A 26,475-nucleotide genomic window follows, 5' to 3' on the forward strand; every position below is an offset into this window, starting at 1 on the left:
CACCAACTAGGCAGCATACCCAGTATTATAAGCTGAATATTCCCAGCCCCACTGCAAAACAAAAAACAAACAAACAAAAAACCCTATGTTGAAGTCCTAACACCTAGTTCCTCAGAATGCAATCCTATTTGGAGATAGTCTTTAAAGAAGTAATCAAGTTAAAATGAGGTCATTAGGTGGGCCCTAAGCCAAAATGATTAGTGTCCTTCTAAGAAGGAAAAATTTAGACACAGACACATACAGATGTGAAGACGCAGGGAGAAAATGGCAGTCTACAAGCCAAGGAGAGAGGCCTTAGAAGAAACCAACTCTACTGACACCTTAGTCTTGGACTTTCAAGCCTCCAAATCCAAGAAAAAATAAATTTCTATTGTTTAAGCCACCCAGTCTGTGGTAGCAGCCCTAGCAAACAAACACACCCAGCGAGTCATGAACCTTCCAGAGCCTCAGTTTCCACAACTACGATGCTGTCCAATATGGCAGCCACTAGCCAAATGTGGCCGTTGAGCCACTTGAAATGTGGCTAAAGTGTCTGAGGAACTGAATTTTTATTTCAATTAATTTTAATATCCATCTGTAGCCAGTGGCTTAGACAACATAGTTACATACTTAATTTCAGAGGATTTACAGACCCCCTGTAGCTCACTCATGAAATATCCTGTCAATGGACCCCAGATTAAGAACTACTTAGGATGATTATGGGGTCTTCATAACAATGACCTTTTTGAGCTTACCAGTATATGTATCATCTCATTTAATCCTACTGACAAACCCTAGGAGGGGGTAGAATTGTTATCCCAATATAGGTGCAGTCATTGAGGCACTGAAAGGCCCACCATCCTGCTCAAAGTCTCAAGTCTGGTGTGAGAACTCAAGCTCTTCCCTGACTCCCTAAAGCCAGTTCTAAGGGTTTTATGAATTGAAGCCCAAGCTCTCACCTGAGGCCTTGGTGAAAGTTATTTCTAGTCACCCAAAGAACTTTAATTCATGCTGATACCCATCTTTAAAGTTACGAGCAAGGGCTTCTCTTCTTGAAGCCTCCAGCAGGGGCTGGGCTAAGGCCTTGACCTTGATAATAGGATCTTCTTCCATTGAGGTTCATCTCTGGCCTTCCCTTGGAAGGGGGACAGACTCCTGTTCCCCATTCAGCCTGAAGGATTCCCAACGTCAAGGAGGGCATGATGCTAGTAAAGAAGTAGGCTTCTTGATGCCAGACTTCTGTGACCACAGACCCGTCTCCCAAATAAAGAACTGGAAACTTCATGCTGGATTAAAACTCTGCTTCCTGGTAAAGAAGCCTCCAGCTCTAGGCTAAGAAATCTCACAGAACTGCACACAGAGCATGTGACCCACACTGGTCCACACTATGCATGATGGCCTTCAGGTTTCCATGGCAACACAAAGAGCAAAAACACTCCACATTTAATAAAATTCACTCTCATCCTGCATTTTGTATCTCAACTCACTTCTCACTTCTGGAAATTCCCCTCAATTACCAGGCATATTCAGATTTGTTTTATCAGCCTGGAATTCTACTTTTGTCAATTCTTCCTCCAAAAACCTCCTTCAAGGCCCAGCTTGGATGCCATATATTTCCATGAAAACTTCTAAGCTTGGGCCTCCTTGGTCCCAGAATATATTGTTTCCATGTCTACGGCAGGTCCTGGGCAGGGCCTGGGACTCTGCATTTCTAACAATCCCAATTTATGCTGATGCTTCTGGTCCAGGGACTGCAGTTTGAGACCCACTGCAAGAGATGTTTGTGGAATGAATAAGTGACTGAATAAATGCAGATTTCCCCCTTAAAAATCCTATCTCCAAGGGTCCCAAAAATGAGCTTTAGAAAAATCAAGATAAAAGATATTACCAGCGGGCTTCCCTGGTGGCGCAGTGGTTGGGAGTCCGCCTGCCGATGCAGGGGACACGGGTTCGTGCCCCAGTCCAGGAAGATCCCACATGCCGCGGAGCGGCTGGGCCCGTGAGCCATGGCCGCTGAGCCTGCGCGTCCGGAGCCTGTGCTCCAGCATTTACTTCTACATGAGGAGCAAAAATAGAAATAGCAGGGGGAAAAAAGCATAGCAAAACCCAGCAGGGAACTAGAAGAAGGAAAACTGAAATATCAGAAAAACTTCAGGGTCACCGTCTGGTTTCCTCTTAGCCCTTACTGTATAAGTTATGATGAACAGACCAGAAATTAAAAATAGGTTTATTTTTCTGACTCAACCATATATTAAAAAATATTCTACAGAAATGTTTAGACTCAGTAAATCCAAGACTAGGGATTTTTCATAAGAAAATAATCAGAAATGAATGTAAACATGATGTACAAGGAGAGTCTTTAAAGCCCTGTTTATAATAACCAGAAATTTAAAACAATTTATATATTTGACAAAAGAAAATAGATCCAATAAATTATGGTATGTCCATAAATGGAACACTATAAAGCCTTTTAAAATGTCCTTATAGTGGAATATTTATTGATATAGGAAGAGATGCATGATATAAAAAATGAAAAAAAAAATCAAGCTAAAACCCAGTATAAACAGTATGATCTAACTCTGGATAAAAACCACATTACAGATATAGAAAAGTAGACTAAAAATATAAATATGTATAAAGAGCCATTCATCAAAATGAGAGAGCAGAAATTATTTTAAAAATTTTAACAGTTGTATTTCAATCATTTCTGCCATAAACACATGTTGCTTGTGTAATTTTTTAAAGGATATTTTTTTTAAATGACAGACTGGGAAGTTTATACTCTCCATTTCTTCCCATGAGGAACTAAAGAGTTGAAGAATGAGCACCTTTATAAGCTCTTCCCCTCCCTGTCCTTCTATAAACACCAACAACTCGAACTGCATCTGCAAAGTATCTGTCACACCAACAGATCCCTCTTCTTTCTTGGCATTTCTTGGACCTGCTGGAAGTTAATTCCTAACTCAGAAAGGCTAACTTTGAATAACTCATGACACCACCCCTGAAGCATCAGCTTTGGGGAATGACATTTACAATAGATCCACCGTTACTTGGCCACCCAGAAAACTGCCATTTTCCAGAAACCACGGCTGTCTCACATAGTGGTTTTCAATAAGGTGGGTTGCTTAGCAACCACCAAGAAATGGGGAAGACAGAAGGAGGCACCAGCCACAGCTACTTTATCACCAAAGTGCGCTGTGCTACATGTGTCTGGTTGCACTCAAGGTAACCAAATAAGAGATAACACCCAGCTATTTTTGCATCATGAGGAAAAAATACTTGGCTCCTGCCCAGAAGGGCAATTACCTAAAAATCTTGGCAGGCCCCATGGTATGAGAAATGGTAACTGATACGGGGGTGAAAAAAAAATCACTGACCTTCATAAATACTGATGATATGAGGATGGTTGAGGGATGACATGATCTCAATCTCTCGTCTGATGTGAACCATGTCTTGTTCATCCTTAATTTTGTCCTTACGAATGGATTTTATAGCAACCTATAAAGTCAGGAAATGAAATGTTACTCAGAGAACTAAACAGATGCAAATCAGCCATTGGGAGAGTTTGGAAAATAAATACAGATGTTACTTGTTGGCAGAACCGACAATAACCAAAACAAAGCTTCGAAATACCCCCGTCACATCTTTCATTTATAGCAAAAACACCCTTCTCCAGACAACAGAAAACATCAGGTTTTAACAGCCTGGGTTTGGGATGGTGGCTTTTTTGTTTTTTTTTCCACAAAGCAGAGGGCTGCTTCACGTGGCCAGATTCATTTACTCTAGGAATCCTGATCCTTTGAAAAAAGAAAAAAGGAGAGCTTGGTTACAGGGTGTCGATGACTAAACATGGAGAGGTGAAATTAGCATCACTCAGCCCCACCATGCAGCTGCCGCAGTGATGGATAGAAAAGGCTTTACTGCGTGGCCTGTCTCAAGGCCAGTTCTGCTCAAACCTTGGGTTTTAAGACTCCGGCTTATGCTATGCTGATGCAATTGCTCAGAAGCCAAATCCTTCCTACATCCTTCCTCTCACTAAGGCACCTTTGACAGCAAGTGATACGACCAAAAGGCCCTGCTTGAGAAAAGTCAGAGTAAAACCAAGGAAGCTAAGCTAGACTCCCTGCCCAGCCCCAGTTGATTCCAAAAGCTCCGTGCCAATGTTGTCTGCAAATCCAAACTGCAGAGAGTTGCCAGGGCCAAGGCGCAGAGCAATTACTCAAAAGAAACACATAAATAAAAAGACATTAAAGGACAATGGGAATCTAATAAGGAAGAAATATGTTTGCCAATGAATTCATCTCTGCTCACAAACAAGTTGGTTGGTAATCTAATCCGCCTTGGCTCTCAGGGGGGCAAAACTACTTTGGCGGAGGGGGTTAGCCATGGGTAACAAGGAAACCTGCCAATCGATTTGCTGCCAGCTCTGAAAGCCTGCTTAGTTCCCTCCAAACTGGTCCTCTTGTGACCTCGACCCTCACCTTAGCAACCTCTCCTGGATGAAAGGAAGTAAAACCACCCCTCGGATTGCAAAGGCTCTGGAGGAAAGAGTCCTTGTTAGCAGCAGCCCAGGGCCACACCTCGCCTATCACAGGGTCAAGCATGGGCGGCTGCAGCAGGAATGCACTCACACCTGTGATCATCTGCGGTTTCCGACTGGGCACCAGATCCCCATGCAGCGCTATACACGGAAATGTCTCTAAAATACAACCAGTCCATCTGTGACGCCACAAGACTTAGGAAGCTCTTATTATTCTTGATTTTGCTCTTTGCTGGTTAAATCAACCAGCAGGTCCCCGGATTTCTCCTTTGCAGACCTTTCCCCAGCTGTCATTAAATCAGTAGTGGTGTCATTACCTGACCCTACACTGGTGGGGATCTTGTTCACTGCTTTCTCTCCAGCGCTTAAAACCATGCCTGGCGCGTGGCAGGCCTGAGAAAACACTGAGTGTGGGCAGGGAGGCAGGTACATAGAGAGGGAAGGGGGAAGGAGGGAAGAAGGGCAGGGGGGCAGGGGTTGATGTTATTAGGTGGATGAGAGGCCAGACCAGGGAAGTGACAGTAGAACTGGAGCAAAAATGGAGGGACCACTCCAGTCAAACAGCACCACCAAGACAGGCACGTCAAGAAGGTGACTTAGGATTTCTTTGGCATCCTACTTAACGTGGGCAATTGAGGAATGGGGAAAGCAAACAGGAAACACAGGACGCCCTGCTGTAAACCCAGGGGCAGGTAGCACCCTCCCTAGAGTGTGGATGGACCACGCGTCTGGGGAGACAAGGAGGCTGCACAGAGATGAATGAGCTTCCAGCTTCAAGGCCCCCTTTCACCAGGGTGCCAGGCCCCCCTGCTCCCCCAGGCCCTCACGACAGCCCCATTCAGGATGCAGCAAGAAATGCCTGCCTTTGCTTACGTCAAATGTAAAGACATGACTTGAAGGCTTTGATTTATCTGAGCAGGGCCTGCGATCCTGGGAGCTCGCTCTGGAGGAAGCCGACAGTGAACACACTCAGGCCGTGGAGGATGTGGGTGGCTCTTGGACCAACTCCTACATTCCTCCAGGAACTAAAGATGGGCCGAGTGGTGAAACTACCCCTTTGATTATACAGCAGGCTGAACTTGGCCTTGGGGAGGCCCTATTGTCAAATGACAATAGAAATAAATTCTTTCACCATCCAAGGTCAGGGGAGGGTAGTGACATTCCGGGGGTTGAGAAAATAAGTGGACTTGTCAATCCCCCCAACCATGGAGCGAGAGGCCAACGGTCCCACGGTGTCTTTGCCAGAGGGATGTTTCCAGCCCAGTGTGAAGAGGAAAGTGCCCACATTCTAATCACACCCCGCTTGGCACTGAGGAAACTAAAAGGGCTCCATAAATGTTAATAGCCATGGTGGTTGTCCCTCCACAAAAGCTTCCCTCTTCCGACAATGAATCTTCTATTGAAATTGTAAAAGAGGGCTCATTCTGCCCCCTATTTCAAAGGCGTGGTGGGAGACAAATGCTAGAAATCACTGAGAACTGTCAAGGCCAGAGGGGAGACATTCAGTTCAACTCCCAAGAGCGGGAGATGACTCACCCAAGGTCATAGATCCAATGAATGGCCAACCACGAAAGCAATAAGGATAGAAATAATAGCGGCATTCACGATGCACTTAATATATGGTACAGACACTGTGATAAGTGCTTTACACACCGCGGAGCTTCAGCTCCGTGGTCCCTCAGGGAGGCCTTCCCTCACCCCTCTACCTGATAAGGACACTCCTGGCCTTATACTCTCCCTACACCTTTCCCACACCATCTGAAATTATCCTGCTTCTTTGTTTGATGCACATTCAGCCTGAGGCCAAATCCAGCTCCCAGGATGTTTCCATAGGAGCTAGATAGCTAAAAATGGTTGTCACATTTTTGAAGAGTTGTTTAAAAAGGAGAATGAGATCTAAAAATGCAGCTTCTGTAACGTAATGCAGTGCCTCCTTTGTGAAGTTGAAGGATAAACTGAGCCAGCACACGGTGAGGCAGCATGATGGTTAAGGACATGGCCTTGAATCCTGGCTAAAACCACTCACCAGCTGTGTGACCTTGAGCAGGTTGCAAAACCTCTCTGTGCTCCAGTTTCCTCATCTGTCAAGCAGGAAAATACAGGACCTGCCTCACAGGGCCCTATGAGGATTAAATGGCTTAGAACATGCCTGGCCCAGGATAAGGGCTTAGTAAATGTCAGCCACATTTAACCCAGAGACAATACCCCATAAATTCCTCCTGCTTCCTCGTGGGGCAGCAAGTGAAGGTCTAGGGAATGGAGACCACATTTGTTCCCAAAGTGCAAAAAGGGCAGGAGAATCTCTCTCCTGGTTCTTTAAATTGTACCCTCATCAGAAATGTCTGGAAGCTCAGAACAGCTGAGCCCACATGAGCATCCGTGGCTCCTGAGTCTGAGACCAGACAGGAGGACGAACAACTGGAACCCGAAAAGCAACCTCAGGACCACTTCCCCTTTCTCCTTCCAATAGTGGCCAAAGGCTACCAAAGAGATACACAGAGATGCCCGATATTATGGAGCAAACCTCCTCCCCAGTTTTCCTCAATCCTCACCCACATCTACAAAGAAAGACAGAGGTAAGGAAAGGGCCCAGCAGGAAGAGGTTACCAAATGTCTGAAATCATACACCCTCCAAAAAAAAGTCCAGTTGGTTCCTGCAGGCGCTGGAGAGATTTCACTCTGCCTTCAAAATGACTGAAGCTGGGAACTCAGGTGTTTAAGCCCAACGCACAGCCCAGCCCCTTTCCTAAGTGTTCCCAAGTCTAGACATCACCGTGTGCCTTATAAATGAGGCCACCCTATCGTTCAATGATTAAACCTTATGGCTGTGGACCTGCAAATTCCGCCCTGCGGTGCCTGACTGTTTAAGAGGCAAAAAGCCCAGCCAATGCTGATCCCTTGCTAAATATAACAGCCTTCTCTTCTGCAGTGGTTGTTTTTCCTTTTTTGAATAATCACCCAAAACTACCTGCTCTGCAGCCTGCTGGGCTTCCTTTTCCACAGTGGCCATTGTGAATGTTAAGAGCTCGGGGATCTAGGCAGGGCTACGGGGACCAGAGCAGTATGATGAAAGCTCAGGCTTTTGCTGGCTGGATGACCTCAGGCAAAACTGAACCTCACAGGTCTCAGTTTCCTCATCTGTAAAATGGGGTCAGCAAGTCCTAACTCTTGGGGCTGTTGTAAGGAGGAGAAGTAAGTACAGTGCCTGGCCCCCAGGTGTTCACTGAATGGCAGTGACTATAATGAGGCCTGTCAGAACGACACGGTGATACAGGGTCTTGGGCCACATTTAAAGGGGTGACAAGCCCACAGCACATCATCACATGGGCCTCTCCCCTCCCCATTCCTCCCACACACATCCTCCCCTTCCCCACATTTGTACTGAGGCAAGAACAGGTTAAATTTAATATCCAGCCTGCATGCCTACACAGAGCAGGGCAGCCAGCCATCTTCCCGGGCTGCTTTGGGGAGTGGAGAAAATTCCAGGCAGACTGTGTGTATTGTATTTGAGGCTCCAACCAAAAGAATCACTACCCTCTTCCCTCCACAGCCACCTCCCATGATGCTCATTGATTGACATCTGTCAGCCTAAAGAGAGGCTGTTCCAGAACAGTGCCTCTCAAAGGGGTCCTGGACATCTGGTCAAAATGAAGATTCTGAATCCACAGGTCTAAGGTGGGGCCTGGGATTCTGGAGTTCTAGCAAACTCCCAGGTGATGCACCAGTGCTGTCAGCCCAGGGACCACACTTTGAGTAGCAAGATCTTAGTGCTTTGTCTTTGGCCTAACAGATCAACACTTTTAAAGCAATGGCAATATTCTTAATAATAACAGTAACTAATATCTAGTATGTGTTAACCATGTGCCAGTGGACTTTATCTCATTTAGTCCTAACTACAACCCCATCGTACAGGGGCACCTAGGCACCGAGGAGATAAACACTGCCCAAAGCCACACTGCCTGGAAGAGATGGAGCGAGGACTTGAACCAGGCAGGCTGGGCCCAGAGGCTGCTGATTCTCGAGGCTGTGGATAAAGTCGGGATGGACAGCAAACATGGCAGGTGATAGAACCTCTCAAAGGATCCCAAACAGTCCCCAAAGTCCAGTGTGATGGGCCCCCTCCAAGCAGATGAAGTTTTTTACAGGGTCCCATGTGAGGTCCTGGGAGGTCAGGAGTCGGGGACTGAGCAGCAGGGAAGAAACAGGGCCATAAAACACGGCATTAGCATCACTTAGTGAGAACAAGTTTGAGATCTAATCCCGGCAACAGGAGCTGGCAGCTTCCCTGCCATTCACAGGTGTGATCTCACACCCGGCCACGTTCCACGGCTCCACGGGAGCTGCAAGGCACTGAGTCAGAGGCAGCTCAGGGGACCTTTTCTTACCAAGAGGCCCAGAGGCCATCTGCAGTGGGAATGAATGGTTAGCCAAGTCAAGTTGGAGGCCAGCGTAGGGCGTTCCTGCTCTGGCCTGGTTGATGGTCAGAGTTCAAGGCAAAGGCACAGCTCCGCGTGGGCCCCACGGGTCCAAAGCTCCCCAGGATCACCAAATGCCTTTCACTTAGAAAGGCTGTGCCCGGCCATCACCACGGTGACACCAGCCAGGAGGCCACCTTGCAGCCAAGGCCCCTGATTAATTAAATGCCCCCCAGCTCTTTGTGAGGAGTCTGGCCAACTCAGGACAACACTCTAGCAAGTTGCCGTGATGCAACCAGCCCCATGGGAACCCAAGGCAGCTCCACCGTGGGCCTCTTCCCCTCTGGCCTGTTGATTCATGTCAATGCGTGGATGTTTCTTCAGACAGAAGCAGGTTGGAAGCCAAGAGTTGTATCAGCAGGCTCTGAGGAGAGGCGTCCTGACGCCAGGGAGCACAGCATATAGAAGAAAGACCTTTTTCTTCAAAGAACATTATCCTACCATTCGCCACCACCAGCCTTTTAACCTTCTAAGAGGTTCTGAACATATAATCCTGTGTAAATCAGCTCTCAATCCTCGATTTCCCAAAACTCCCCATAAGAGATGGTGTTTCCTTAGATGACCCTGATTTTTTTTTTCTCCTGCCATGAAAAATGTGTTCTATCTCCAGAATTGAAACAGCAAAGCAGATTTTTATTTGACAGGGCCAGGGCCCACTTCGGAGGTCCTCAGAAGGGCCTGGGATGTTTCTATCTACAGATAGTCATCCCTTGTTCTGGACCTGCCCCCTTCAACGGCTGAGTGAAGAATGTCATTATTGCATGTGTCGATGCCACAAGGGAAGTGGAATTAATGACTAAGAAACTGCAGGCAGATTTACACTCCCTGTATGGCGCTGAGGTTTGTAAACAGGAGACAGTGGCCAGGGCTGACCGGGCAGGCACCGATGGAAAGTTAGCGCCAGCAGCAATGATAGAGCATGCGACAAGCCCACCCCGAGCACGCAGTTAGATTCCAGGAGACAGCACTTGGCCAAAGGCTGGCTGGTGTACCACCTGCGTCAGATCCTCCGTCTGGGGAGGAAAGGGGGATGCTGACTGCCATAATGCAGATTCCAGGGCCCAGCCCAGACCTATTGAATTCGAGGATGAGGACAAGCTGGGATGGGCACTTTTTACAAGCTTCCCCGGTGATTCTGCGGCACTCTTTAGTTTGACCTTAAACCACAGTCAATGTGGCCGGGATGGCACTCCTTCTGTAACTTAAATACTATGCAGTCATATTAAATGCTCGATGATTAAGGAAAATTCATGAACTGCCCATCTAGAAAGAGGGGAATTTAAAACAAGCTACTTCCTTGAAGGGACTCAGTGACCTGTATTAATTTGCCCCTGGGAAAGGGAAGGTTTGTTCCCAGAGGACATCTGGCTCATCCTAGCCTGAGGCAGGCCTGTGGATGCCCGGAGCCCACGGAAGCTGGCTGCTCATGGGTTACTTCATGCTCTGCAGGCCACCTGGAGCTCCCACGCCTGGTCAAAGTGAATGTGTCCAGAGGAGGAGAGAGGAGGTGAGCTCTGGAGCCCCCCATCCTGCCTGCTCTGTGAGAGAGGGTCTAGCCGGGGCTGTGAGAAGCCCCCTCTTACGGGGATCCGCTGGAAATCTCTTAAGAAACCATCCCAAGGCCCCCTGCAGGAAATGGTCTCCAGTAGCACAAGAGATGCTACACAGGCAACACCAGCATCACAAAAATACTGAAAACGCGAGGCTTGTTCAGCTGGGACTCGAGTGGCCAAGCAGGGGGTTATTTTTGGACTCTCGCATTCCTGAAAGCCAAACGCAACACCAACTCAGAAATCTAAAGCTCAATGACTCTTCTTCCAGGTTTCAATAGCTCTGGGGGGAGGACAGACCAGATCAGAGGGCTGAGGTTACTTCTAAGTTGGACAGCCTCAAGTAGTAGCATCTGATCAGTCTGACACTGTTTATACCACAGCTTGAATAAGCTCAGGATTGTGCAACTTTGATTTATCAAGCTCCAAGCCCAGCAGAGCCCCAGCCAGAACTGCTAAGAAAGCCAGCCTCAGCCCCTTGGCCCTGTCATCAGTCACAGGGACTTGGCCCAGGTGCCCCCTGCACAGGGAGGTACTCTGACAAACATGTCACAGCCTCAGTTTCCTCATCTGCAAATAAGGTGACAAGAGCACTGACCCCACGAGGTTGCTGTGGGGATCGTATCAGATTGTGTATATGATGAAGGGCGAGAAGGCATAACCAGCAACATTATCACTGGCAGATGTTAGAGCTACAAGGGCCCCAGAATGTTCTATGCCAGCCCCCTCGTTTTACGGATGAGGAAACCGAGTCCCAGGGAGATTAAAGTACAGGCCCAAGTTCACGAAGCTAACGGCAGTACTGGAACGGCAACAAGCGTCCTGATTCCCACTCCACTCCTGGATACATCATACCCTGGGTGGGGATTCCTAACCAAATTCCAAACCACAGCTGGCAGCAGGACTGAAACTGCCACCCCAAAAAAAAGGGTTTAAATTCACATTTACATGTGAGGCAGGCCCCAGCACAGCGAAGTCCCCAGAACTGCTGCATTATTAATAAACTGAGATGGGGGCGTGGGGCGGAGGTGACAGCCACTCCTAAGCGTGTTGGCACTTTAGGACCCGTTTCACAGCACGATGCGTGATTTCATTTCCATCTGACGCCAGGGGGCTGTCCTCACACAGACCTGCTGGGGACACTTTTCAGTCCAATTCAGTCCGATCCTTGTTCCAATATCTGAAGCCTGATTTGATATCACACGTGAGTAGGCATACCTGGGCGGTTCTTCTCCCATTATTTCTTAATTCACTGAAAACATTGCTTTTAAATATTAACTTCAGGCAGCCACTGAATCACTGACCTTGGGAACCAATGAAAAAGGGACACAAAAGACCGAAGAAACATTAGTTTTCCAAAGGGAAAGGAAATTAGCCAACTGAGTTTAGCTGATCCAGGTAAGCAGAACAAAGAAAAAAAAAAAGTTTTTTAATTTCTTAAGATGGTAGGATACATGTAACACACACACACAAATTAAAGGGCAGGGCTTTAAATTTTATATTTTAACCATGGGTGATTTTAAAGATAAGTGAAAGAGAAGAGTCCTCAGAGGTTATTTTTATACTGACAGAATCTCTCTTAGGTGAAAAACGGGCATATAGCAATTAGAGCGCAAAGACGGATCAGAGAGGGAAGAGATATGGGGACGTATGTATATGTATAACTGATTCACTTTGTTATAAAGCAGAAACTAACACACCATTGTAAAGCAATTATACTCTAATAAAGATGTTAAAAAAAAAAAAAAAAGACGGATCAGACAGGGAAGGAATAAGAGCCCGGGCTGCAGTCTGTCCCCGCCCCCACCCCCAGAGGCCTCATTCATCATCTCCTCACAAGCAGCAGCTTCTTTTCCTTCCAGGGGAAGCTCTCAGCTCTCAGTGTCCATTATCCAAGCTCCACAGCCGCTTCTCCCCCCGCTGGAACCCCCCATCGCCCTCCACTCCCCCCCACCCTCCTCTCCCCACCCCCCCACCCCCCCACCCCACCCCCCCCTCCCGGCACAATCCATTTGGATGCTTGTCAGCCCGCTAATTACCGCCCGGCCAACCTGCTACCAGGGATGTTGTCACAGAAGCACCTCCAGCTACAAAGGCACAGCCCCCACCCAGCTCTGCCAGCCCAACCCCCAAGGCGCATGCTCAGTCCCAGGTGGAAATTTCCTGCCACCCCATCAGGCCGGTTGCCTCCATGGGCCTCACCCACACCCATCACTCAGTGCCTACCCTCAGGGCGGTTGGGGCAGGGGTCTGTGGTCATTACAGGGACTTAAGGAGCAGCCTGGGTGTGTCCATGCCCCTGGACATTTATGCTTGTCATTTCCTCTGCCCGGATCCCCCCACACCCTACTGTCTGCAACTAACTTCTCCAGCTGACCCCCTCCTCTGCACCCACCCCCTGCAATAAGCCCCCGAAACGCACATATAGGTCCCCTTTCCTAACCTTGCTCACCATTACTTACAGGCTTCATTCACACAGAGACCGTTTCTGTTTTATTCATTGCAACATCTCCACTGCCTGGCAGGTAACTGGTGTTCTGTATACGCCAAAGAGCTGTGGCTGACATGGTCCCCAAGTATAAAGATGGACCTTTATGAAACCATACAACAGTAATAGGGCATCTGATTCCACCCAACCCAGCCCCCAGGCCCCTGCCACTGAGTCTTCTTTGACCTGGCTAAACTCTCAAGTGTTGAATCCCTGCTTGTCCCAAAATCATTGAGCCTCAACTTGCTCATCTTTAAAATGGAGCAATAATAGTGCCCACTCCAGAAAGGCTGGGAGAGAATTCACAACAATAGCTAGTGGTAATCATGCTAATTCCCAGTTATCAAGCCCTTACTGTGTGCCAGGCACTGGGCACCATCCTGTTAAACCTCTCAACAGCTCATTCATGAAATTCTTACTAAAAGAGTATTTCTGCTTTCTCAGTGAATTTAAACTGAGTCTGAGGAAGGTGAAGTAACTTGCCCTAGGGCACACAACTAATGAACAGGAGAGCCGGGTCTCCCGAAACCCAAAGACCACACTCTGAAGCTCGGTAGCAACACTGACAAAGCACGTAGCACAGCGCCTGGCGTTTAGTGGGTGTCTGTAAAGAAGGCTGAATCGGAGTCTCCGGAGATGCAGGCGCCACCCAAGCCACACCGCACCGCCTTGTCCCCATCCTAAGTCTTTTCTTATTCAAATCAGTCCCATCTTCAAAAGCACATCCACTGGTGTTTCTTGCTGCTCTCTGCAGGGCCAGGCAACACAGCTGAACAAAAGGCAGAATCAGACCAGAGGGTCTGGGAAGCACATCCCTAAAATGATGCAACAGTGAGTCAATTCTCCAGCAAGCAATCCTGGGAAATCTGCTCTAGATAAGGTACCGATCAAGGTCCTGCAGATCATGGACCGACCCCTCAAGTTGCTTACAATCCCATGGAGAGGGCAATGGACAGGCTCTCCCTGCCCTGCACCCATTCATCCTTCTACTAGTAGGAGCACCCTGACATTGCACTGGGGCCCACCCCTACCCCACTGTTAAAGAGACTGACAGTCAAGATACTGCACCCTCCCCATGCCAATGGGGAGACACATGACCTACAGTTTGGCCAAGGAGATGCTCTTCCTAGGACTCTGAGACCCTTCCCAGCAAAGTGTTCTTTTGTGAGATCACAGGCAGAAACTGATGTAGAAGTCCTTCCAGGCCTCATTCTCCCATTTCCACCCCCAAGTCTCCCTCATGCTCCTAAGAGGAGAATTGAGTCTCACTTTGCCCAGAGTATGAATTTTCCCATCCCTGACAAGAGCCAGGAGAGAATCTCCCCTGTCCTCTTTGCTCACTCATGTCATGTGCCTTACACTCCATCATCCCCTCCATAAGATGGGCCTCTGACTACTTCACTTGACTGGTACTAGTTGAAATACCGTCTTCAGGACCCATCCAGATTAATTCTTACAAAAATTTCCTCTCTCACCCTGATAAAGACATAGTAAATTACTGTGGAATTTGGCCTTTTTTTCTGGCTGACTGGGGGTTCAGTCAGGTTGTTTTGACCAATCTTGCAAGAAAGGTGCAGAAAGTCCAACGATATTCCCTGCCAAATAATATTCTACCCTATAAAATATTACCAGTTGTTATAAACTGAATTGTCTTCCCCTCCCCCCAGCAAATTCAAATGTTGAAGCCCTAACCCCCAATGTGACTATTTGGAGGCAGGGCCTTTAAGGAGGTGACTAAGGTTGAATGAGGTCATAAGGGTGGGGTCCTGATCTAACAAAACTGAAGTCCTCGGAGGGAGAGGAAGAGACCCCAGGAGCACGTGCTCACTGAGGAAAAGCCATGTGAGGCCACAGGGAGAAGGCAGCCATTTGCAAGCCAGGAAGAGAGGTCTCACCAGAAACCAACCCTGCCGGCACCTTGATCTTTGACTTCCAGCCTCCAGAACTGTAAGAAAATTAATTTCTGTCATTTAAGCCACGTAGGCCATGGTATTGTTACAGCAGCCCAAGCAGACTAATATGCCAGTCATTGTCTGTACTACCTAAATCACAGTCAACACATAATATAACAAGAGGGAGAGTCATTCACGGTCAATACCAGGAATAGGAAGCAGAGACGGCAGGATAGGAACCCTCATTCACCCCTGCGTCCCCAGCAACTAGGGGAGAGTCCGGTCCCATAACAGACATTCAATAAACACGTGTTGAGTTGAACTGAATTAAACATGCTGAATCCCATCAGTCATAATTTTTATAAGAATGTTCACCCAGGGCTTCCCTGGTGGCGCAGTGGTTGAGAGTCCGCCTGCCGATGCAGGGGACACGGGTTCGTGCCCCGGTCCGGGAAGATCCCACATGCCGCGGAGCGGCTGGGCCCGTGAGCCATGGCTGCTGAGCCTGCGCGTCCGGAGCCTGTGCTCCGCAGCGGGAGAGGCCACAACAGTGAGAGGCCCGCGTACCGCAAAAAAAAAAAAAAAAAAAAGAATGTTCACTCATCCACCCACTACCACCAACCTGGGCCAAAATCTACAAGTTGCTGATGTCAGATTCCCAATTCCACTCTGGTCCACGTTGACTCTATACTTGCGGGTGAGATCGCAAACCCGTGTATGCAATACCAAGGTGTTTGAATGACCCCCCCCCCATGGATACAGTGCCATCTCACTTTATTTTACTCTCCCTACCACCCATGATACAAATTACTTATTTTGCAGGAGAAAGAAACTGATCCTGCAGAAAGGAACTCTCTGAGTCCCCACAGGTCATAAAGGCAACACCCCAAGTTCCAACCCAGGTACTTGGATTCTGTGGCCAATACTACTTCCACTGGGCCACACCTGTTTCCAAGTGTCGTGAAATCCATGCAACCACGGGGTGAAGGAGAAACACCCCAAGTCCTGGCACTGTGACGCTTCTTTTCTCCATTGTTTAAACCCTGGGGAGAACGAGCTCAGATATCAGACTGTTCAAGTGTCGTGGGCGATCTGGCTGGGGAGCTAATCAGAGCAATTTGAGTGCACGGCTAAACGAGGACACCCCTTCCTGGACCAAGCCCTGCCTTTATGGCAACACTTCATAAGAACCATTCCCTTACAATACAACTGTCAAATCCAGCAACCGCAGGCCAGAAACATCCCAGCTGAACCCCGCCAAGCTGCTTTCTGATGTACTGTACACACAAATACCAATATTCCCCAGATGTTCTCCATGTAAAACATTTGGTTTGAGACACAGCCCTCCTTTCCCAAAAACTCTTACATTTGTTTAATGGACTCATACAGTTCAGCTAAAATATCCTGGAGCAGACATCTGAAGCCAGCCAGGCTCTGATGCAAGCATCCCATCTGCAGAAAAGAAGAACAAGTAAATAAGATGGTCCTCCCCAAGATTTATGCTCCCTGCATCTTTAAGCAGGTCATAAAATGTAAGCTATGTACGGATAATAATGCAAGTTGCTTTCAAGTGTGTTTCTGAGTCCATCTCGGTACTAATCTAAGACTGATGTTCAAAAGGGCAGTGGGTCTGGCTGGCATGCTAAGGAGGAGGCCACATTCTGTTTCTTACTCCCTCAGAAAAGAAGTTAAAAAAATCTGTCACTTGAGCAACCTAGATGATTGAGGTGAAGGTAGGTTTTCTCTTGGTTTTAGTTTTCCAAATATAGCAATAGCTCCTTTATTCCAAAGTCACTTGTCCCTCCGGAACACAGGTAAGACGTGGCAAAATGGGAAATGTACTGGACCTTGAATCAAGAGACTCAGCTCAGCTCATACTAACTGAGTGAGCCTGGCCAGGCCAACTCTCCCCAGAATGGCTCATTCTTTTACAAGAGAAAACAGAATCTCATTAGGTTCATTGTCAGGGCCCATTCAGCTCTGAAGACTGTATGAGAAAGGAAACGAACTCTTAGAAAAGCCACCCCAAGAAATGGCACAGAATCCATCCACTGAGCCCCTGAAGATGGTCACCCAATGTTTTCCTGCTGACACAATTCTAACAAGCTTGTCATGGGAAAGCTGTAGAGAAGTGGAAATATGGAACTAGAAAGCCACTAGAGACAGCCTCCCTGGTGGAATCAAGACAGGACGACTGGCTTTTACCTTTCGTCTTTAACTTTTCTGTGTCTTGTGAGTTTTCAGTATTGAGCATGCATTATTTTTGCTAGAGGGAAAAGAAAAATGTTATCATTTAAAAAAGGGTCACAAAAAGGCATGGAAGCTGATGAAGGAGCAGATAGACAAACTATAAATAGTAGACATGAGAACTCCAAAATACAGTACTGAGAACCATTCAGAAGTTCCCCAAAAGACTTCGAGAAAAGGTTTAACTACCTGCAAGGTACTTTGTTTTAAGAAAGCAAGGAAGTGTGCATCCAACTGAGAAAGATTTCCATAAGAAATGGCTACAATTTTTTAAAAGATTGGCTTGTAAATAAATGAGCTTCAATTACCTGGAAAACTATATTTAGAGCTCTCTATTATAACCTTTCAGTATTTCCACTTAACCAATGCATCAGATTAACAAGAATTCTCCACTTTCTTGACTGGGCTCATGTCACGTTGAACCCTAGGGGCCGCTGGGCTGCTCTCTGCTTCTTCCACCCTCTTCTGTTTTACTAGCCAACTCCCCACCACCATCCCAGCCAAGCCAACTGCCCCAATACGGCAGCTTCTATAGTCCATGGAGCACCTCATCCTCCCAAAACGCCAGCAAATCATGATATAATTGTAACTTCCTCCATTTGAGGATCAAGATCCCCAGTTTCATCACTGCCAAGAAAAGGCAAAATGCAATGAGACAACATACAAAAAATGCCCAATACTGTCCAACATACAGTACATCCTGCAAAGCCCCTTTTAAAATTATTATTATTAACAAATAGGCCACACGCAGAAATGTGTGTAAGAACCCTGCAGGGAGACCTTCAAAATACGAGGTTGAGAGGATGGTGTCAGAGGGCAAAGTGAGACAGGGCTTGGGAGAAGAGGAACAGCTGTAGCCTCTTTTGAAAGAGGACATTTCGGGTCACCCCAGTAAAAGAAGTCCTTCCAAATGTACTTCTGTAACCCCCAGGTAATCGATTTTGCAGGACGGAATTATTTCCCTGAAATAAATAGACACACAAAAGTCACCACAACTGGAGCCTAACAAGAAAACAAGCCAGCTGCTGATTTACAAGCAGCGTCTGATGCAACAGAGCAAAAGGTCCGCGGCTCAGGTCCAGTGGGATGGCTCTGGACACACCAGCCCTCAGTGGCAGAAGCACACTGGGAGCCACATAGGGGAGGGGCCTCACCTTGCTGTGGGCAAGGTCCCAGGTGGACCAGGCATGGATGGGACACCTTCAGGAGTGCAGACCCTTGGGCCTCCGTCATCACCCTGCTCCACCATGGTCTCAGCTCCAGCCGTGCACCTAGGCGTCTGTTTAAAGATGGTGATGCCCGGGCCCCACCCACAGAGAGCTGCTAAAAGGTCCCTATAGGTGATTCTAATGCTCCGCCGGGACTGAGAACAAGCGGTGTAGCTGGAAGAGCCCACAGAGGGGTCAGACAGACCTGAGTTTTTAACTCTGGCGCTACCTTGCTTACTTGAGCAAATCAGTTACCCTTCCTGAGCATCAACTTTTTTAACTGCAAAGTGGGAATAACGGTCCCTTCGTGACAGAGCTGCTGTGAAATAAGATGATGCACGTCAACGGCCTCAGGGAGGGTGATTATTCTACAAATGTTCTCTCCTCTCCCTTCGCTCCCCTTCTTTCAAGGTTCTCCCAAGTGGGTCAGGAGTTCTGGGCATCTCCCAACTCTAAGGGGCTTCCTGCCTTGCTAGGTGGGAAAAAAAAGGACGGGAGGGAGGCACATCTTTCCTTATGTTGGATGCCCCCCATCACACATACAAAATACACGCACTCAGAACCCCTACTGGTGAAGTAGCCATATTATTCAACAGCAAAACTATGCAAAGAATGGAGAGTCACAAGAAGCAAAATGAGGGAACACCTAGCTTGTAAGATTTGCTTTGCTTTTCCTGGCGAGAGGAAGACCTAACCTGGGTGTGACACTTTCTCGGGAAGTCCCTGCCTCTGCCTCTGTCTCTCCTGTTAGCTGCGAGCCTCGTACACCTAGCAGCACAGGGGTGAGGTATAGTAGGCCCAAGGGAATGTCTGAATTAATTATGCTCTTTGAGGCCAGGGATGGGCATTTGCAGATCAACAGAGCTCCTAAGGCCCACACATGTTAATCCCCTCAAAAGGCATTTCCTAAATATACCTGACTCTGATTCTGAGCAACTGGCAGAAAAGGATATAAAGGCACATTCGGCATTTGGGGGTCAGCAGCTCAAGGTCTAGTGACAGAGCAGCAGCCCCGCAGCACTTCCACGCTGGCATTCCCCTTCAAGTAGTGCAGATGTGGGCCAGTGACTTCATTTTCTGTGCCTCAGTTTATCCGCTGTAAAATGGGGATGATAATGCTGTGCATCTCTCAGGGTTACCATGAGGATGAATTAGGTCAGTGATCCAACGTGCTTAGACCACCGTGCTTACTATATACCAGGCACTGTTCTAGGCACTGGAGATGCAGAGAAGATGATGAATGAGGTTGTTTAGAGATAATTAAAATGGTGACAAGTGCTGTGAATGGAGCTAATAAAGCAAGGAAACGGGTGGAGCATGTCTCTCTGTCATTAAACTCGGCCTCTAGAACAGCGCCACCCTTTAGAACTTTCTATGATAATGGAAATGATCTTTCCTGCATTGTCGGATGGTTGCCACCAGCCCCATAGGGTTATCCAGCACTTAACGTGTGGCTAGTATGCCCAAGGAGTTTAAGTTTTCAATTTTATTTCACTGTAATTAATGTTAACTTTAATAGGCACGTGTGTCCACATGAGACAGCACAGGTCTAGGGGCGGAAAGAGATTAGTAGACTGGAAATTATAACACAAAGCACTCAGTGCTATGAGGGTGAGGGAGGCGGGCAGAAGCACCATGTGTTATCAAATGCCTCTCATCCAATTACCAGATGACCTAACGTTCTCTGGCTCTCAGGATTGAAAGAACAAGGTGAGGTACAAGGCATTGTACTTGGGCTGGAATTTTTATAGGCCGTGATCAGTTGGAAGTGGTATGCAGCCCGGCCAAGCCCCAGAGACTGTGGTTCAAGAACACACCACCATCCACAAAGCCTGCCCACAGCTGCCAGAGAGATCTCTCTCTTCCCCGTCATTCCGCTGATGGTCATTTTGTCCTTGGCTACAACGTCCCACTGGGCCCTGCATGGATTTTACGAGATTTCTTCGCTTCAAGCATAAGTACGGATACAAGCCTCCTAAATTCCACCGGAAAATTGGTGGCTAATCCAAACATTTCATAAAATTAGAACTCATTGTGGGGCTGAAAGGAATTCAGACTGTGCCGCCACCAGAGAAATGCAAAATATTTGTTATAATTTTTTCCTTCGTGAGCTGTTTCAAGCAGCAAGTGCTTTTTCAGCTTGAAGTTAAAGGAGGCGCTGGGGCGGCAGGGGGAAGGAATGGGAGAGTTTTTGTTTTTGTTTTGTTTTCTCTGTGGTTTGCAAAAAGTATCACCAGATGATGAAAAATCGAGGAATCCTGCTGACTCCCTAATCCCTCGGCCAGCAGAGATAATAAACTTTCCCCAGCTCGGCTGCACCTTGCCTTTATAAAGATGGTGTTTTTCTTGGAAAATGGTACATCTGCTCCTTAATTTTCTTCTTAGGCTTTAGCCCCAGAATCTTTTCTATGCTGAGATCTCATCAGCAAGAGAGAGACGGCCATCATTCATTCAGGCATGCGTGCAGGCACGTCACCAATACTGATTTGCCAGGCACCATGCTAGGCACTTGAGATAACACCAGTAAACAAAACTGGTGAAAATCCCTTCCAGGGAAGGAGGACAAACAAGGGAGGAGTTGGTGACTGCCACTTGCAATTTGGAGACAAGACCTGAAGACTCACCAAATGCAGAAACTGGATGGGGCTGGAAAGTAAGCTCCAAATCAGTCCCAGAACTCTCATCTCACAGAGGAATTAGCTGAAGCCACAGAAGAGGCGTAATTCGCCCCAGGTCACACAGCTCAAGTTGTGGCAATGGTGGGACTGGCCCCCAAGCCTCCTGACAACATCCCCAGACTCCTAACACTCCACAGCCATTCCACAAACACGAGGTGCCTTCTTCTTGTGCACCAGGCACAGAACCAGGCACAGGGAGGACATAACTGAGTAAGACACGGAATAACTGGCTTCATGGAACCAAGGTCCTCCAGCTGCTATTTTCACAAGCCTGGACACAACTTCTCTGAGCAGTAAGTCTGGGTTCAGTGGGAGTCCACCCCACAGCGTGCGGGTGAAGGACCAAAGCAGGAAGCTGCACAAGCCTCCAAGGATCTGCGCCCATGAGAGGCCACGGAGCCCAACGATTACAACCTTGACCCTGAAGTCAGACAGCCCAGCCCTAGGTCCCAGCTCTGTGACTTTGGGCAAGTCTTGTGACCTCTCTAAGCCTCTCCTTCCTGGTCTGCAAAATGAATGTACTAATAATACAGGCTCAAAGGAGAGGTAGCACGTAAAGTAGTTAGAACGGTGCCTGGCTCACACGCGCCACTCAGTAAATGTTTCCTGCTATTACAACCGTTAGGGAAAGGATCCTCCTTCCGCTCTGGACCTTCCTACACATTCAAGAAGGTGGATACGACTCAGTGGAGATTTCCACTTCATTCCTCCCCTCTCCAGGATTTCTGCCACGAGCTGCCTGCACACCCACTCACACACCGGTTCCTTCCCCGAGCATTCCATTTGATTCTGCCTGGGAAACAGATTATCAATTAACCACAAGGAAGATGCAAAGCGGGGTTCTCCCTGGAGCAGGTGCATCACTGCCCTGCCTTTCCACCCAAATACATTCACGTGCTGGGCTCTGAGCTCACCAGATCCACCCGAGTAACAGCCTCTTCCCTCCCACGGCTTCTGCTAGTTGGAGAAATAATTCATTTTCTAATCTACCGAGAGCTAGACAAGGTAGTAGCGTTACATCAAGGACCACTGAGAGCTTCTCAAAGTTTGCTGTCTTCTCTTCTAACTGATACTGAGAAAATCATGGCTGCATAATGAATGTACTTGATGTAAAAGGATGAAATTCTAAGAGACTAAAGCACACACAAAAGAAATACAATAGGGAATCGGTGTCCTTAAATGGACCAGCAAGGAGGGGTAAGCGTTGACCACAAAGGCTGGGGATCTAGAAATGACAAGGGGCAGCTGCACGTTCTAGAACCAAGAGGTGGCTGAGCTCCTTTGGGGCAGAGGCTGTTCCCTGTTGCCATTGCCCAGCCCCACCCCACCACCTCCCTGGTGCCCACACAGGGCCTGGCACAGCGGTGGAGCTCAGCAAATATTTGAATAAATGTGTTTAAACGTGCAACCTGGGAGAGGCAGAAGGAAAAATGACAGCTATTTCTACTCCTCCTTGGAAGCCGTCTAGGGTCGTAGCCGAGAGCTCAGACAGATGTGAATTTCATTCCTGCCATCATCCCCCGGTCACAAATAGTGTGTCCCTGGGCCTCAGTTCCCTCTGCAGTAAAACAGGGGTTGTGAGAGCATCTCTCTCACTGGGACGGGGGGTGTCCAAGAACGACCGGGAATTCAGTGAGACGATGCAGGCAACACACTCACCCCAAGGCCTGGTGAATAAAGCGCTCCACAGAGGTGAGCTTGATAGAGTGATTTCATCTTTAAGGATGAAAGACTAGTAAACATACCGGTCAATTCTCCCTTTTAAGTGAGGATGCCAAAAACATGCCTTCCACTGGGGAGAGGGCCCCTCCTTAGTCTTCTCCTCCTGCCTGGAGTCTTGCCTCCACCCACCTGTCCCCAGGTAGAAGGAGCTCCCTGGATGCTGAACGCCCCCCCACACACACCCCGTCGATGCTAAAAGCACTGGGAGACCCACATGCACAATGGAGAGCAGAGGCAGCCACAGGCCTCCAACCTCACTGGGACCAAAAGCAAAGTCCCCTAAACGCGAAGTAGCTAAGGAACGAGTGAAGATCCCTCCGAGCAGCCCAGCAGGATATGAGTTTGCCTTCCTCTGCATCCCGAATGATAACGGCTAATTTTTATCGAGAACTGGCTACATGTCAGGCACAGTTCTCGGCACTGTCCCTGACAACCCAGGAGGCAGGTTCTATTATCATCCCACTTCATAGATGAGAAAACTGATGAGGTTCTTTGAAAATGAGAACGGTCTAACTCACACAGAGCCTAGGCCAGAACTCACTTCACAGACATGCTTAAAAAGCAATGTCTGCCTTGAGCTGAATGGGAATGCGGACTCTCCTTACACTTGACAAAGCCTGCACCTAACAATCTGAAAAAGGTTTTGGGAGCTGAAGATACTTCCCCTTCCCGCAGCAAGAACCTCCTGCCAAAAACCAGGCAGTAGGAAATGAAGTCTACATTTCACCAGTTGCATTCAGCGAATCCCAGGATTCTCTTCCTATGCGCTGGCAGGGACCTTGGAGAGCATTTTGTCTTGGCCCCTAGATTTACAGGTGAAGAAAGGGGCTTCAACACCTGGGTACCTACTCTGTGATGCCCTGTGTCCAGGCTGCCCAAGGTACAAAGACAGCTGAGACCCCATCCTGCCTTTCCCAAGAGGGCTCCTTCCAAGGATAACATTCTCTGTGGGCCACACACTTTTCTAAGAACTTGACGTACAACTCATTTATCCTCACAACCACTCCCATTTCACAGATGAAGAAACCGAGTCAAGCTGACCATCTCAAATTTACACAGGAGGTTGGAGCAGGGTCTCAAACCCAGGCGCTCAGAACCAGCCCACACTCCCTTTGGATTCCTGGATTGGATCGTCCACTTCCCTTCCACCTTCCTGTGAGTGTCATTGGCAGCTGGGGTGAATCATACATGAGCTGAGCCCAACTCACAATGAAATGACAACAGCCAGCAAGGATTCCTTCCAACCTGCACCCATCAGCTGCTTGTGTGGCTTTCGAGCCACGTGAGCTACAAGGAGCATGACACCAGCGAGAGGGAATTGGGGACTTAAGGAAACACTGACAACACAGCAGCTCCCTTTTTTTAAACTCCCTTTGGCCACAGAGTTGCAAGTTGCGCCCTGAGCCATCTGGACACCGCCCTTCCCCTCCCCTTCCAGGGAAGGAGGGAACCTACCACAGCAGCCTCTTAGCACCCTCCCACTGGAAATATCCAGCTGCCTCTCAATACCTCTAATGAAAGTAAGCGAAGTGGCATTCTTTTCTCGAGTTTAAAAGGCAAATCACGATGGTGTTTTTTCCAGACATACATTAAACTCCGCACTCCAGCCGGTTTACAATTCCTTAAGTACTTGATTTACAGCCCAGGGAGAAAATGTTTTGAAAATCTTGCAAATGCATTTCGTGTCTCCAGCTTGCCTGCTCTGCAGAGCTGATCACCGGGGATTCTCAGATGGGGGGCGGGCGACTCCCGGAAGTGTGGGAGTGACCCAAGGAGGCCACAGAGCTCCGAAGAACCACGGGGAGCCGCCGCCGAGGGTGGGAACCGGCTTCCCTCCTTCTCCCTCCAGCCGTTCAGAGCCGCAATGGAGACACACCTGGCCGCGTGGGCCCTCCACCGCGGTCCACCTGGTGGTAAGGAGAGGGGTGACCCAGAGCAGGGTCACCCAAGGGCCCTTCCCCACCTTCTCAGGACTGCTGGTGCACTCTCGATGCAGCTATTCATTCGTGCATTCATTCATCCATTCATTCATTCTTACTGAACACCTACTGTATGCCTGGCACCCGGCTACAGGCCAGGATGCCGTGGTCAGACAGTGACCCTGCTTCCCTTCTAATGGGGGAGGAAGGGGAAGCTGTATACAGACAAAGCATCAAACCCACAAGCTCTGAAGGAAACCGACACAGGGCCGAGACAGGAGGACAAGGGAGTGAGAGTTTGGACAGCCGGTCAGGACCTGAAGGGTGTGGCAGATTCAGAGTTTAAGTCCTCAGCAACCCATGGGAGGGTTTAAAGCAGGGACAGCCACGACCTGGTATAAGAAGGCCACCAGGTGCTCGATGCTAGTACTTCTCAACACAGTAGTAATACCAGCTCTGGTTTTCAAGATACTATGAACAGGATCTGCGTTGCAAGCTTCCAAATCCTACTTCTCGTGGCGATCGCACTTGGTCGGATATTGGTCGCCGCATTTTCAAGATGAGAAAACAAAAGCTCCGAGGAAACGTGCGGCTTGCCCAGGATCCTCCAGCCGCCGAGCCGCAGGGAGGCAAAGGAACCCAAGTCTGCCTGATTGTGCAGCCGTGATTTCTTTCTCCTCATTTATATACTCCCTTGCCTCATTCTCAGACTCTTCCAGATGCGCTCATGACACGCCCCAACTAAGTTCTCGGGACCTCGATGGCAGGTCATGTTCTGCTCTGAAACTTCCCACTGTCCTGGGCACTTTAGGAAGCCCTCGTGAAATACACCCCGTTTACTGCCAGATTGAAAGGAAGAGGGGTACCACCCCCAGCGGAGGATGTGTGTTCATCATGGGGAATCTTCAGCCCAGTCCCGGTTTAACATGCAGTTAACAGCTTACCAGAGAGCCTCGCTGTGAAGTCAACATCTGGCTGCTTCTGGACCATTTCCAGAGAATTTTATCAATACAGCCAGACTCCACTCACGGTGGGTCATCTGGCCCAGCCCCTCCTGTGCCGGGGCCTGGGATCTTCTCATTCCTGCGCTGTACAGTGGCGTCTGGGCCAGCGGAATGATAAATGCATTCTGCTTTAAAGCAGATACTTCACAAATCATAACTTACAGATGCTCCAGGACTTTCATGTGGGAAAGACAAATGAGACTTAGGCTGTCTGACTCCAGAGCCACTGAGGACAGGAAGCCACAGCCAGGAAGGCTCTCTCCCCCCTAACAAGCTCATGAGCAAATGTAACAGAAAGAGAATTCGTGCAGGGAAGGGTCTGCCTGGCTTTGCAGACTATGCTACGTAACCCGCCATTCATTTCCAGCCATTGTCTTTCCTTGCCCACAAATCGGAAAGCTCTTTGAGGTCAGGGGTGGTGACCTCCAGCCTCCACACCTCCTATAACAGTCCCTCGCTCACTGTACTCACTGTATTCCCTTCTGTGCCATCCTACAAGCCTTTGCGCGGGACCTACTATGTGCCTGGCACACTGCTAGGCACAGACAGTAGGTCCAAGACGGTTAGAAGGGGCTTCCCAGCAGCCAAGACACCTCAACTCAATCCTTATCTCCTGCGGCTTCCCAGGAGGAAGTGAGATCAGACGTCCTGGAGTGGGGTGGGTGCATTTCTGTCTGCAGGCCGGGAAGTGAACCAGCTGACCGCCAGAGGCCCCCTAGGGATTCCAGAACCTGAGGCTGCTGAAGGCGCAGAGAACAAAGTGTGTGCCCAGG

At 48.5% G+C, this 26,475-nt stretch overlaps 1 protein-coding gene across 1 annotated transcript in view; it reads right to left on the reverse strand.

Moving 5' to 3' along the window:
• The window catches only part of NUAK1 (NUAK family kinase 1), a gene marked incomplete at its 3' end in the record, with an annotated part of 64,692 nt that overhangs the window by 32,274 nt on the left and 5,943 nt on the right, over window positions 1–26,475 (reverse strand). The window contains exon 2 of the mRNA XM_082850198.1: window positions 3,357–3,477. Within this exon, the coding sequence (XP_082706324.1) occupies window positions 3,357–3,477 (121 nt within the window). The remainder of the gene's footprint in view (window positions 1–3,356; window positions 3,478–26,475) is intronic.

This window comes from Leucopleurus acutus (assembly GCF_964270905.1).
Source record: "Leucopleurus acutus genome assembly, chromosome: 11".
Classification (NCBI taxonomy): domain Eukaryota; kingdom Metazoa; phylum Chordata; class Mammalia; order Artiodactyla; family Delphinidae; genus Leucopleurus; species Leucopleurus acutus.